This window comes from Mastigoproctus giganteus, chromosome 8 (genome assembly GCF_048544385.1).
Source record: "Mastigoproctus giganteus isolate SK-2022 chromosome 8, ASM4854438v1, whole genome shotgun sequence".
Lineage (NCBI taxonomy): Eukaryota > Metazoa > Arthropoda > Arachnida > Uropygi > Thelyphonidae > Mastigoproctus > Mastigoproctus giganteus.
The window spans coordinates 207617476-207633091 of record NC_143582.1 but is presented as its reverse complement, the minus strand read 5'-3'; the positions used below and the strand labels follow the sequence as shown (position 1 = coordinate 207633091).

At 33.5% G+C, this 15616-nt stretch overlaps 1 protein-coding gene across 1 annotated transcript in view; it reads left to right on the top strand.

Moving 5' to 3' along the window:
• Positions 1-15616, top strand: part of LOC150082232 (uncharacterized) — a 1008282-nt gene that overhangs the window by 851978 nt on the left and 140688 nt on the right. The window contains exons 128-129 of the mRNA XM_090379191.1: positions 1897-2026; positions 10065-10109. Of these exons, the coding sequence (XP_090235317.1) occupies positions 1897-2026; positions 10065-10109 (175 nt within the window). The remainder of the gene's footprint in view (positions 1-1896; positions 2027-10064; positions 10110-15616) is intronic.

The window sequence follows — 15616 nt, the reverse complement described above, 5'->3', positions numbered from 1 at the left end:
TAAAGCATAATAAATCTTCCAAACATAATAAACTATTGTTCCAATCCGAAAATAATATAATGAGATAAAAGTTATACCTCCTACAAAATTTCATATCACCACTTCTAAGGTTGGAGGAGATCGCCGTCTTCCCCACACCGGGTGGAAAAGACCTGAGTTCGAGTCCTGTCGATGATGTGAGGAATTTTTATGGTCATTTTCACATTGTTGCTCAGTTAATCGATCTCACGCAAGGGTAGCATGGTTTTTCTCCCGGAAACTCGGGTTTTTCGTCCAGCAAAACAGAAAATCCACCACAGAACACAGGCGCCTCCGTAGCCAGGTGGGAAGGAGCAGCAGTGCGTAGCACACACTTCTTGATTAGACCGGGGTTCGATCCCGTCACCACCAAATACGGAGGATGCGGAAAGGTCAGGGAATGACCACTGCATATCCCCGGAGCAATATGGCCTTAGTTGCTAATGCTCCTAAAAACCAAATAACAAACAAACAAACAAACCACAGAACACATGCAATTTACAGACAATATACACGGAGCAATATGGCCTTACTCGCTGATGCTCCTAAAACCCAACTACAATTACAACCACTTATAAGAATGATTTGCCGTAATTTACATACGTATGTTATGCTGTCGATGTTTCGTGTGTGCGTGTGCACGCATGCGAGAGAGAGAGAGTAGAGCACTAGAATTATATTGGCTTTTATACTTTACCAGGTGAAAACTTGAATTGAACTTATGATAGATAAAACTTTGCAATATTCGCCAGAGGCCAACTAACAAGTCCACGGTATGGGGAAAAAAAAAAAAAAAAAAAAAAAACACAAAAATTTCCCTACTGTGGAGACACCCGAGAGGTTACCAGATGTGTGACCTGACTGCGCAACTTTTTGACACACAGTGACGGTGTTGATCACTTTGCAGACACCACTGACACGCTTTACATTTTGAAAAGCGAATAAGACGCACTGGAGACTTTGAGACCAGATGATGCCAGTTAGACAATAAGCCGATTTCAAAGAAAATGGCTGAAAGATGTCTCATTGTTTATTTATTTATAAACCCACATAACAGAGAAGCCCATTTACAATGTAGGAGCTAGCTGAAAGTATGTTGACCATTTCGGAAAATTAGCACAAAATTTACTACGTAAAACTTCACAAGCTCGGATGAGTTGATCGATCATTTGAGAAACTAAGCACCGAAAGATTGAGTTGAATTTTTAAGGCAGTGGAGGGGGGGGTGAAAGAGCGAGCGAGAGAGAGAGAGAGAGAGAGAGAGAGAGAGAGAGAGAGAGAGAGAGAGAGTATACAAATCTAGCTGAATAGAGGAGACAAGAAGCTTTACAGTTTGTCCACTATGAAAAAGAATCTTAGCTTTTTAAAACCAGTAAGTGAATATAGGCGAAAAGAACAGATGCATGCGCATTCTCCCTCCTCCATTCACCCCCTCTGGTCTCTCCGAGTTGCCGTTATTATTGCAGCATCAGAGCGCACTACCAACAGAAATTAAAATTCGTTTTTTTTTTTTTTTTTTTTTTTCCGGCTATATGCAGTTCTTTTTGGCAGCTAAATTATAGCATTAATGTATTACTTGGCATGATCTATAAATGAGAATTTAAATGAAGTTTAGACATGACAACGTTGACAGTTCCCTTTTTTTGGCGAAATGTACTTAGTGAACTATAATTATTGAATACAATTTTAAAATCCGATTAACGAAATGTTCAATCAGGGATTTTACATTCCTGTAACAAACTGACAAAAGTTTATCATTTCCAAAATATTAACTAACTTCTATCTGGTCAACACATTCCCAATTCTACATTTCAGATATTTCATTTGAAATAGTGTATTTCCTATAAAGTAATCACTAAACTAATTTCTTTTATTCAGGTGTGTGAAGTTACACCTGAACACGGATTGGGTAAAGTGGTGAAGGAAATGCCTATGGAGCTCAAAGCGAAAGAAATTCCAGGGGAAGAGCTTCCCAGGGCAGAAAAAACAGAAGTGGCCGAAATTCTCGGTAAGCTATATTCCAACGTATTAAAAACGTTTAATCAGATATATTTTGAAATGGTGAAATTCATTATATATTTTCTATCGGATACAGGATAGCGAAGTTGAATTTACGTTCCAGTTTCCACCTCACCATAAAACACACATATCGGATACAGGGTGAAACTTGGCTTGCAATTTATATTCAATTCATTTATTTATTATTCCATTCACTGAGCGAGCAACTTCAATAAGACGCAACCAGAAACTTTTGGTACACGTATTTTCCATTTTTAATTATGTGAAAGTAAAGCAGTGCATTTGTATTAGTGTTAATGAACGGTTTCTAGTTACTTTTGTAAAGATATTTAGTATTTATTTTATATTTTGTTTTTAGTTTTCCAGTATTATGTCGATTTAAGTGTACACTCAAAATGCTGTTTATTTTGTATCGGGAACCGGTAACCCAGGACTTCTGAAACTGTGGGTCGCAACTGTGGGTTGCCGATACCCACCCGCGGGTCACAAAAAAGTTTATTGCATTTTACCTTAGATTTAAAATATAATTTTTTTGCTTATTCCAAAGCAATACTTTTATTTTATAAAGTTGGTCACTCGTTTTATTTTATATATAGATTAAAATTTAATTATTAAAAGTGATATTTTTAGTTTTTATGAGACTTTAACCAAATAAAATCACTAGTTTTATTTAAGGGTACAAATTCATTTATCACGTTGTGGGGAGGGGGTCTAGCCGGATAGTGATTTCAGCTAGACTATCCCCTTAGGTAGTTCACTGACTAACTGTACAGTGATTTCAACATGCCATTTCAAAGCAATCGCATATGCAAAATAAATAATGCAAACTTTCTGATAACTAGTTGGCTAATGATTTCAGTTTCCGCTTTTAAAAAGTGACACAAAATGAAGGTAAACATCTAAAAATAAGTGAACCTATACACAAATCAATATGAAACAGTAAATACCTAATAATGAATGAGTTTAAAGTGGTGAAATAAGTCTACCTGTATCTGATAGTCAGTATATCCCAAAATCTTTATATTAGTTAATGGAATTTTATGCTGCTTAGAGATTTTTTAAAATTTTGTTTTCTCTTCTCTAAGTGAATTAAAGCTAAGTGAATTAAAATCTCTAAAGCTAAGTAAATTAAAAAGTGGTATTTTATGTATACAATACGTTTCATGTACATAATGAAAAGAATAATATACAACTATGAGCAGTAGTTTATCTAAACTGTTTTTACCTGTTCATCCCGTGTTGATCTTTTTTGTTTGCATCTACAGTAACAGGATTAGAAATTTAACTTTCTTGAATTACGTGATTTTTCACCTTTTTTAATGGGTGCAGATGCTCATATTCTTCTATATTATTTCTATTTTTTTAATTATTCAGTTCCAATAAGTGAGGAGCTTGAATATCGAAGGAAAATACAACTGACCCATCAAATGAAATTTTTCTGTAAATATTGTACATGTAGTTCGGCTTATTCCGGATTAATAAAGATAGTACGTTTATTGTTAAAGCAGATTTTCGACGTGTAATAATACTACAGCTCAAAAAATAAGATTTTAGAAATAACCTATTATCTCATGATGTTTATAATTTTATCTTTTGTATGTTATAGGATACTACAGACCGAGCTAATTGTCAGATCGCATCCAAATACGGTGCTTTCATGTTTTACACCATTTGTGTAAAGGAATTAATATTGAAAAGTTCTAATACTCTATCTCGGCGAGAAAAGGACCAAAAATAATTTATTACGTTGCCATAATGTTTATGAATACAGCTGTTTTTCAATGCAGAGGTAGCCCCACAATATACGAAAAGTTTTCTTCTGATGATTAACAAGACTATTCATTTCACATTGTAAAAGTCTATGCTTGCTTTCTACCATTACTGCAAAGCAGTTGCCAGTGTGTCACTATCTACGTAATGCAGATATTACTAAATAGGTAATGTGGTAGGGCCAGTTGAGGACTGAGAACAGGGTATCACAATCTACCCACATTTAATGATCGCCAGACCCCAACGCTAGTGAGCACACTAGCGTTGGGGTCTGGCGCTATTATAAAGAAGCAACACATCAGACATTTCTCTTGTGAAAGAATTATACAAGTTTTTCCAAGGCTATTTAGTCTTGGATAAACTTGTATGGGCCAATTCTCATGATAGCCTCTTGAACTATTGTTTCGTCTTTTGCGTCATGGACGCTAGCTTCGTTTTCTGTACTGATATGCTACGAGGTACCCCACCTTCAATGTCATAAGAGCTCAAGATATTGGTGGCTGTTGTTTTCCGAACTTCTTTGCACTCGTCGACCAACTTTCGCTGCACCCAACGCATATAAATCTTGGAATAGTCAGCCTTCATTGAGGGTCATCATGCCTTTATCGTTTAATAGCGTGGAGCAAAATGATCCATGTTTATACGGCGGTCACTGCGAGTAAAGTCTACGTGAACGAAGTGGAGGTGAGAGGATTCTCGGAATTCGCAATTGAGTAATCATTTGTGTATGTCAATCGATTCTCACCTTCACCAAGTGAGAAATATATTACTGCCCATTGCTTAAGCCGCACATTAAGTTCTACCATTTTATAATCTCTTGCTACTTTGGCATTAAGCTGTAACTCTGAAAAACTAGCTGTTGAATGTTCCAAGTACTAAGAAATATTACTCGCATACGGTAACGGCGCTTATTGTGCCCCTTATTGTTTTTTTTTCCCAGAGGGAGAAAAACAATAAGCAGTATTTCTTCTGACTCTCATAAAGAAATTAATTTTCTAAGTGTTTAAATTTAAAGGTTATTACTGGCTATTCCCTTCATACAGTACCGTGTCTCTTACGGGACCGTGTCTTTCTTGTAAAATTATTTTTCAAGAAAGGAAATTCTGCGACGGAAACACTGAAGGATTCTTCATCTGAACAATGACACCAAATAGTTTCCGAAAAATGATTACCATTAAGGAAATGAGAAAAGATGGAGGAAAGAAAACCAACTGCTTAACATATTATGCATAAGGTATTTGCATTTTGTAGGCTATAAAACGTCTAGATACAGAAAACCAACTGCTTAACATATTATGCATAAGGTATTTGCATTTTGTAGGCTATAAAACGTCTAGATACAGACACTGTCGCATCTATCTGTGCTATTATTTGGGACTTTGCACGATTGTTTGAGTTACCAAATTCTACTCTGCATTCATATTAAAAAAGAAATCTTTATTATCTTTAAGAGATCCGCTGTGCTTCTGGCAATCGTACAAAACAATTGGCCTTTCCACAGAACACTCTTGCACAAATGGAATTGGAGAATGTGAAACATCGTAAACTATAATGCAAGTTTTTAACGCTCCTTCTGACACTTAGGTCAGCCTGTTGACTCGTCTAATTGGGAGAATTTAAATTATGATAGCACTTTATGTGCACTGGGATAATATTTTATTTAAAGATATAACGTAACAGTATCTTGAAAAAGATCATATGTTTCTATTTATAAAAGTACAATATCTAAATAATCATTCATGACTACTTCAACAAACTTTTGTGAATGGAAAGTGACGTCCGTAATCCTAAGTGACGTCCGTAAATGTCATTAATGGTTGTGATTGTTTAATCATTCTTTGTCATTATTTCAAGGTTTTTTTTTAACACTGAGGTCACTAAATGGAAACTTTTTCGTTAAATTCTATCCTCTAAAGATTCCTCTTGCAATTTCCAAACTTTATTATACAGTAACGGGATTAGTTCCAAGGTTTCTATAATTTGTTACAGCTAACGCTTTAAGAAAATACATTTCTTTGACAGAAGGTCACTCCTGCAGGCCTTAAAAGAATTATCCAGTCTTAAAACAGTAATTCAACCTATCATTATTTATTTAGAATTGCTCTCTTGTACATATACATATACATATACATATACATAAAGCTTTGAGAATTCCATTTCTGTTTCTGTAAAGTACAAATAGTATGAAGGGTATTTTGGGTTTTGTAGAATGCTGTGATGAGTTATAATTTCAAAGTGCTTTAAGGTTCGTTACGAGTCCTGTCTCCTCTGTAATCAGTTTTACATTCCTTGTCCGCTTTATTAGGTACTTATGTACTTATACTTATATGATCCAAAGCCCTCTTTTGATTACATCGATTCATCTCAGCATGGATTCCGCTAACACGCGGTATGTTCTGGCGGTATATTAGCCCATGCACAATAAACAACGTCTTGAAAGTCTTGTAAAGTAGATGGTATGATTCCCGAAGCCAGATGGCATTTTCAACATCATCCCTCCCATAAAGCATCTGTAGGATTGATATATGACGAATGAGTGGCCGTTGAGAAAGCGAGAATCATATTCTGCTGGTGATGATTAATGTATTATCGTACTGATTTTGGTCATCATCTGAGAATTTGGGAATAAACATGGTAGAGAATATATGGCCCGCAAAGATGTTTAAATACGCTCTAGAAATCATGAGTTTTTCAACAGTAATCAAGTGACCTATAGTCTAAGGTCTAAATGACTTATATCCAGGACGATCCCACTTTCCTCACTAACTTCTAGCGTTTAGCTCATGGATAGTGGGTCCATAACCCAATTCTGTCATCAGGATGATGAAGTTCGAAGCAGATTCGTTGAACTATGAAATCCTTTTCCAGTCCGTCAATGTCTAGTTCTAATGTCCCATAAATTGATGTACGCTTTTATTTCTGATGTGTTTAGAAAACAGTGGTATACGGCGAAATTGCTTACTGCTGTCTTTTAGACAGCGCAATGCTCGACGCATTGTATGCACTAATGATACACGTTTTGGCTTACACAATCCTGAAAATTCTTCGCTCTCTTCGGGTATCAGCTACTGATCCTTGCAGAACCCTACCATTTTCGCTGTTTTATCCCCTTGGCTGCGAATTTTTCTCCTGCAATATCTTCTCCAAAACTGCTAGGGATACTTCCTTTCTCCTGGAATTTATATTCGGAGCTATATGCCACAATTACAAGACGTATCAGTCTATTTGCATGTGCTCTTGGGTATACCTAATAAATTTGGCACTGCTTGTTTAAACTTTGATACTGATCTAAAGGATTTCGTGTCCCTTATCTGTATTATTTTGGGTAAGAATACCTCCGCAGTATAGTGATAGTTAGTTTCAAATTTTAATTATATACCTGGATATAAAAATACATACACACAAAAGTGGCTATTCTTAATAAAATAAATCCAAATATTTCAAATTTCGAAATCAGAATTATATCTTTTTAGAAATTTCCACATAAAACAGCTTTTGGTGCCGTGTACTTAGTTGCTAATCTCTGTCCTTCCACTTCTCAAATTCTCTTTTATTTTCTGTTTTTTTTTTTTTTTGTTTTAATTTATAATCAACAGTGATAATATATATCCCATTTTCCACGATTCCTTCCTTTATTTCTCTTAATTCATCCAACTTAAGTAATTGATTTTCATTTAAATCGTTAATATATTTGATTCAATGAGAATATTCATCTCTTTCATTGCGAAAATGTCCTCACAAAGGGTTATATTTTCAATAAATAAATAATGAAGTACTCGATTTCATTTGTCACAGTCCGTTCCAACTTTTCCCAATTTAGTTTATCTTTCAGCTAAAACTCTCAAGTTTTTTTTTTGGTAATGTCTGAGAAATGTTCCTGATTACCTTTCTATTGTTAAATTCGAAAAGAGAGTTTCCTACAACAGGTAAGTACTGTCATTCATTAGCTAACTCAGACACTACTGCTTAATAACAGAGTTCTTCTCGAATACTACTTGATTAATAAGAATCTAAGTAATTTGCAGATTATTAATAATGCATACTACTTGATTAATATGAAGCTCATTATTGGCAAGAGTTATTAATAATGCAGGATTAAAACAATAGCATTTAACTTTTATTTGCTGATGCTAACATCTTATGAAATAAAAATACTTATGCTTTGTTTTCATAGAATCATATTTTTGTTATATTGATGTTCAATATTATTTTATATTTTTAAAAATTTTGCTTTGCTGCTGTATTTTATTATTTTGATGAACAATTTTTCTCATTTTTGTTTGGTTTTCTTTATAATAAATTTGGCTAAAATTAATAGAAGCCATTAACCATATGCTTTATTTAAATGTCAAATAACGTGGAAATGCTTTTTTCCAGTCAAGATCATGCTGAGATTCCTTAAGTGGTTTCGTTGATGACAAATCCTATTGCTAAATAGAACAGTACTTGTTTTCCCCACACTAAAAATACGTATATAATATAAACGTCCATAATTTTGATAATGATATGAACAGAAATCTTGAAAATGAATCCATTGAAGCAGTTATTAGAAAATTCACGTACCCTTGGTAATTGTATTTTTAGATTACATATTACTAACAGGAATAAATTCAGAATTAATGGTTATTTTTTAAGGGATATCTTAAGTTCTTGGCTGGAGAAGAGTATGTAACAAGATACCTTGCTTTAACTCATAAATAAATAAAATGGCGCCATTAGTAACTGGTAAAAGTAAATTTTCATCTGGATTCTAACATACTGACTGCTCACACTCTAACATAGTGTGCCCTCCAGCTCCGGAGGTTAAAGAACAAGTGGAAGAGGGTCAAAAAACATCCATCCAAGCTGCATTCGTAGTGAAAAAACGGAAGGAGAAGAAATTGGAAAAGCCTGTTGAAGGTTCGCCTAACTCACTGCATGGAATGTTCGCTGTTTTATGTTGTGTTGTACATCTAGAATATATACGTACAGTAAAATAACGTTTCTTTTTTTGTCTTGTGCACCTAACAGTCATTCCTTTTTTATTAAAAGATATTTCACTAGAAAATTTCCAGTTAAAATACATTAGGGATATCTAATAATAATTTTTTCCATCAATAAATTTGTAAATTTTTAAATAGTGAAATTCTCGAAATTTCTTGACAAAGATAATAGTACAACTGAGGAGTTTAATTACTTCGAGAAAAAAACGCATTGACCAGTTATTTTAAATTTCGGGCATAACGGTCTTCAATCCAGAAAGTTTCTGTTTTTTAAAGGCTCTAATAAATAATGTATCACTTCGAAACTTAAATTTGTAAATGTAATTTCAAAATTTATAGCGCGGAGCAGACCGAGATGTTATGATTTAATATCATTTTAACTAAAAACAAAATATTTTTGATCAGCCATTTATCTTAGTATTAAGTTGTACTAAATTTATCTCCTGAGCTAGTAAGACTGAAAGAGGCAATCCAGAGAGATTACTAGTTAAGATTTTGTAGTCTGTTACATGCGATTTAAAAAAAAAAGATATTCTTGTAAAATTTAAACAAGTTTAGAACTATTCCCTATATGTATTTTACCACTGATCAGAAAATTATGGACTTTAAATTATTTAATAATTATAAATACAGATTAATTGTAAACCTGATCATTTCTATAAGCTAATAATATCAAAAGGCGTTATGTATGCTTATACATTCAAAATAACTTTTGGAACGATATTTATATATTACATGATAAACTGAATTTTCGTAAATCCCGCCTTAAATTTTGTTATGTTTGTTTTCCTTTAGCAGTGTAGTAAAACCTACCTTGCTTGCTAATTTGTGGTTATGTCTATATTCATGGAATGAAAATTGTTGAATGCAGCATGATTTAAAGAAATGTGTTATGTCGGTCTATCTGATGTCTTTCCGGTCCTACAGAAGTAAGCAACTGGAAAAAGAAAAAAAAGGTATGGCATCTCAACTATTTGCAGGTACTCAGGTAATTACTGTGGTGTGAATTCGTGGGCAATTTCTGTCTGTCAAGTTATCGGTGGGTATCCAGTAAAAGGTGATCAAAGGTATATTACTCTCTCTTCTGGAAATGTATTGTTCACAAATACCTATATTTTTATTATTATTTTGTAAAAAAATGTAATTGTTAGAATATTTTTAATATTTTATATTGATGAAATGCTGAATTAGACTGAAAATTCTTCAAAAAATCTGGATTTTACAAACTTTATTGCTAGCTAATTTTTCATTAGTAATATTTATGTTGTTCCACAGAATTGGCCCCTGAACAGATCAAGCCAGAAGAGCGCAAGAAAAAAGGTTTGAGTTTATTGTGTAAAACAAGTTACCTAATATATTCGTACTGCTGCCGTAGAGAATTTGCTCATCTAATGCTGCTGCTGCTGCTGCCACAGCGCATAACTACACTGACTAAACATATCTTTTCTCCACAGGACTTAATATAAGTATCGATAACCATTATATTTCTTTCTTTCAGCTTCTAATATTACTACTACTTGTTTCTATAGGTCAAACTCTGTGATGAGTGCAGTCACAAATAATCCGCATTAAACGCCACAGCTAAAGGAACACAACAAACTTACTTCTAATATTTTATAATCTATGCGCTGTTCTGTTCGTGTATGTGATGTAATCTAGTGCAGATTGTCTCTCAGCAAAGCAGAATGATTGATGGCGACGATTTTTCAATCAGACAACCAAAAGAGTGCTAGAATGGGTTGGCCATTAATAAGCCACACTGATCACCTAATTAATACGTTAGATCAGACTGTTGTTGAGAAAATAATATTTCTTACTGAAATTTTGACAGTCTATTTTTGCGCCACTAAATGAGAGAATACGAAAAAAAACCCTCTTTTTTACCAGCTATTGAAGTTTATAGTTTAAGAAACCTATTTATAATCTGCGATTTAATGATTTAGTCATGTTTCAAAGAACCATGCATTGAATGTTGACGTGAATGCTTATATTAAATGATGGACAAAAGGTAAAAATCACAGAATGATTGTTTGAAATCAGTAGTTATAAAAATATGTAATAAAAATCAATAAAACTTAGCATGAAAATTATGACGCTGTAGGACTGTGTGTGAACTATTCAAATTAGCTCATGCATACCTGAAAATGAGTCTCCAGAAGAGGAAGTCACAGACCTCAAAGGGGACATGATCATTCCTGTCAGTTGAACGACACTCATACGAACTCTGATGCTGTTTAAGTGTTCAAAAGTCCTTGTGATATCGAAGCCCATTTTTCTATAAAAGAAAAAGCAGTTCGTAACTCATCTAAAGTTCTGATAGTGGTTTAAGAAACTAAATTTGTCTCCCCAAATCATCCGATAAGTGAACAATGAGATTCAGATCTGGAGACCCCCGAGAATTATTTTTTCCTGAAAATATCCTCCATCTGAAATTCCTCCTCCTGTTGGGCTGCATGGGGAGAGCATTATCGTTTATTATAAGGAACTGGAACCTGCTGCACGCCTAAAAAGTCTGGCACAGGCTGCAAAGATTCTGTCCCTATACCTCATAGCAGGTCCTGCTCAAACACTTCCTCTCTCGAATATACAGTTCCATATTCGCATTGCGCCCTCTGGTTAGTCTGATGTTCTGCCTACCCAGAACATCAGACTACCTCCTCTGTTAATGTGCCTTTCTCTGATGCTTATGGGTTTTGTTTTCCGAAGCTTCTTGCTCCAGGTGAGGATTGAGAATAGGATGTAAACTGAATCTTGGCTCGTCCGTGAACATCGCTAGGCCATTGCTATTGAAATTGAAATGTTCATGACACCAGCTGAAACGAGTTCTAAGCGATGAGCTGAAAAGGACACATACACAAATTCATGGATCGTTTTGCATACAGACCTCTCTTTCCCCGCAGCCAACAGGATACAGTTCAGAAGAAGACATTCCAACCTGAGACTGTTATAAACTTAGAAGAGAATTGCTATGCTGCCTTCTACCTGTATCTTCTGTCAATTAAGGCAATATCTCGGTCATGTGCTGGTGTCACGTACTTTAGTTGACTCTGTACTGCTCTTCTGGACACTTCTGGCTCCTAGAGCTATCTCCATAATTAGGATATCACATTTTAGTGAACGCTGTGGGCTACTCTTCACCTCAATAAATCCTTCATAGGGTGTATTTTTCATGGTCGAATGGCACATTGGACTATTAAATGTTACGCATACTTTACTGGTATCTGTGCACAGATACCGAGTTGACTGACGTACGGTCAAGCCAATCTATTTAAAATTACTGATATTTGCATATCACTATGACGTGCACATGCGAAAATTTATTAATTTACGTTTGCATCAGTGGCGTGATCTATATGCATAATTTCAGTTCAATTTACGACGGAGTGATTATGCAAACTCCAATATAATTTAACTTTTGCCAACCAGTGTAAGAGATGATTTTGTGATACTATAATAAAATCACAATATTAATTTTAAAAAAATAAACTTTAGAACAGTCTGCAAGGTGATGGTGGCTCTTATATTCTCTTCTGGAAAAAATATGGGTATTCCTTGGCTTTTGAAATGCATTTCACAGTGAGGGTAGTAGATAAAACAAAATTACAAATTTAATTTCTCCACGCACGTGAATATTGATATCAAAATAAACAAGCTGAGTATCAGTGAACTTTCAGAACAAGTTCCAGTGACAGTATCAGCTGATTTAATATATTTATTTTCATGGAAACATTTTTTTCTAATCGTACAAAAGTATATCCATTAATGTAATAAAATGTGTGAATTGAATGACATTTCTCAAAAATATAGTGTTCTGCTTGTGTGAGACACTCTGCACAAGAAACAAGCAAATTGTAGAGTCAGTCCTTAAATCTACGTTGCTGCATTCTTGAAATCAAAATAACAATTTGGAATTTGTTATTATAATATCATTTAATATTATTTTAATAATCGTAACTTTAATATAATCATAATGTAATTTAGTTTAATATAACCATATAATTTAATATAATTAAAATAATAATAATAATAATAATGATAATAATGTAATTTGATTTAATATAACCATATAATTTGATATAAGTAAAATAATCATAATGTGGTTTAATTTAGTATAATCCTTACTAGTCTTCTTTTTTTGTTATTTTATGGTTCAGTGGCGCTAGATATGTATTTTAAAATTATTTTGTTGTGTGATTAACAAATCGTTACACTATTATTTATACATGTATTCATTACTCTAAAGCATTTAAATTTAAAAGGGATACACTCATTTTTTATCCTCGTGGAAAAGAAAGAAATCAAGTCTATAAACTGGCACTCCTGTGCGCTATTAAAATTAATTTGCTTCCTTGGTCTGTGATATTTTTTATTAGGTGTCAATTTAAAAAGAGTTAGCACTGAAACTGAGAACACTCTACCCACTCATGTGTCAGGTAGTATATTTCATGTAGCAAAGTTGAAATTATATATTACGCTACCAAAATATTAGAGAATTCAACTAATGGTAAGCTGGCCTTCTCTTAGCGATAATAACACCAGGTATCCTCTGTAGCATTCATTCCACAAGGAATACATAGTAAACTAAGCGGGATATCATAAATTTGAATATCTCTTCATCCTAAGAGATCATTAAGTTTCCAATATCATGCTAGTTCTCAACTGTATTCAGCTCTGGAGATTGTAGGTCCAATGAAAATACCACCACATATTTTCGAAGTGCCCTTCAAAACATTTCAGCACAGAATCCTTATATGTGTGTACAATGGCACCGTCGTCCTAAAATATGTCATTACTGTTTTGGTTACAATGTGAACAATGTAAGATAAACTTGGTCCGAAACAATAAAGTAGGCCATATCCGAAAATTAATACTTCTCAAAGATTATAGTTTATGAGAGTAGGCTATATCCGAACTAGTACTGTGCTATGAAAATGTTGCTCACACCAGAACACCATTACCACCAGAGGCTTGATGGTAGTGGTGGTAGTAAAAGTGCAGTGGAATTTACTACATGAACAGTAATTTGTCTATATTAGAAGTATCACTCATTTCTAATAACATCTACTCCGAGGCATGTTACATTTTCAGTGCTGACATTTAAGAGATATACATTCCATGTCATGATAGTGATTTATCTTTTCGGTGGTCTGTCCTCTCCATCTTATGGTGGCAAACGTAGCACTTCCACGGACTTACGCAGAATACTTTGTTTAATACTCAATTGGTGTTAAAGTACACGATTATCTAAAGGTTTGGAATGGACCGAGGAACACTGAAACGGCGTTCTGATTCGTCATATGCATCGGTTGTACATACTTTTACACAGTTGATTATTAAAATGGTAGTTTATTACAGAGGTTTACGTTTGGTAATTTTTTTCATTTCGATCCCTGGATTACGTTCTCATTAATGAACAGTGGCGAAAGGCACAAAAAAGCACTAACCAAAAGTAGTCTTTTCATATTTAATGAACATCTCGATACATTTACAGTATCTCAGATGATAGTAATTTCAAATTTCCTAAATTCTGGAGACAAATTCTTGCTTCTTTTATGTATAGAGTATTTAATCTTAATGTCTGGAATATTTTTGAACATTAATTTCGACTTTCTTATAAAACTCATATTTCCATTTAGTTTCTTCTTTTTTCAGTCATACCCTACACCCAAAACTTTATTTAAAATTTACCTTATTCTTTCAGCAATGTTCCTGTCTCCTGTCCGCTTTCTTTTAACCCTATGGATATTTTTATGTCTGTTATTATATGTCGGTATAATATCATAAGGCACACATTATTTCAGCTTTTCTCCTTTACGTTACAAAAAAGTAAGATTCTTAGATAATATTTCCCTAAAAAATCTACCTAGAATTAAACATCATCAAAATAGTAGGGTTAAAAACAAAAATTAAGTAATCGATTTAGTTTATTGAAAAATTCTTATAAGAGATTACTTCGATTTTCAAACAACTAGTATAATCAATTCATTAAACTAAGTAAGGAGTAGTAACAGGTCTGGATTCACTTAGGAATCCTTTTATCAGGCCAGAGGAGGGATTATGAAGAACAATATTGACAAAATTAATAAAGCTGAATTAATGCTTCGATAAAATATTTAAGAATATTGAAAAAAATAAATCTAATAAGTAAACACGTGTCTACTATATACTGGATTATCCTAGACTAATATGATTCTGTTTATTAAATTTGTCTAAATCTGGAGAGAAAATTTTAAGCTAACTTTTTAACAAATTGATACATATATTTTTTTTTTGTTATTTAAGTGAATTTTCTATTTTGTTTAATTTTTGTTATTTATTTAATTAAATTTCAATGTACACAAGTTTTGATTTACCAACTAGAAAAAAAGATTACGTTAACGGGAAGAAATACTTCGAAATATCTCATGCAGGATACAGAAAACACAACCTGATCGCTTCTAAAAAGAACTGGACTCATTATGACAACGATAAAGTTCTGTCGGAAGTAACTATTCTTACTTCCGATACAGGATTACTACGAAATTTTGATATAATTATAATTCAATAAGAAATATAATTATGTCAAAATGTATAATGATATCAAATCACGTGGTGTATATAAAATGGTGGGGATAGGATTGGCTTGTTTGTGGATTTGAATTGACAATCGGTCTGCGGTTTGGAAAACAAAATTCTGCCTTGTGGGATTTTGATGAACCTGATAAAATATTAATCTCAGTACAGAAAACTGATATTTCTTTGTGTATGTATTCTGGTACTGTACGCAAACGTTGGTATTAATCAGAAGAGTGATTTTAGTATAAAAGTCTTCAAATAGTGGTCTCTGC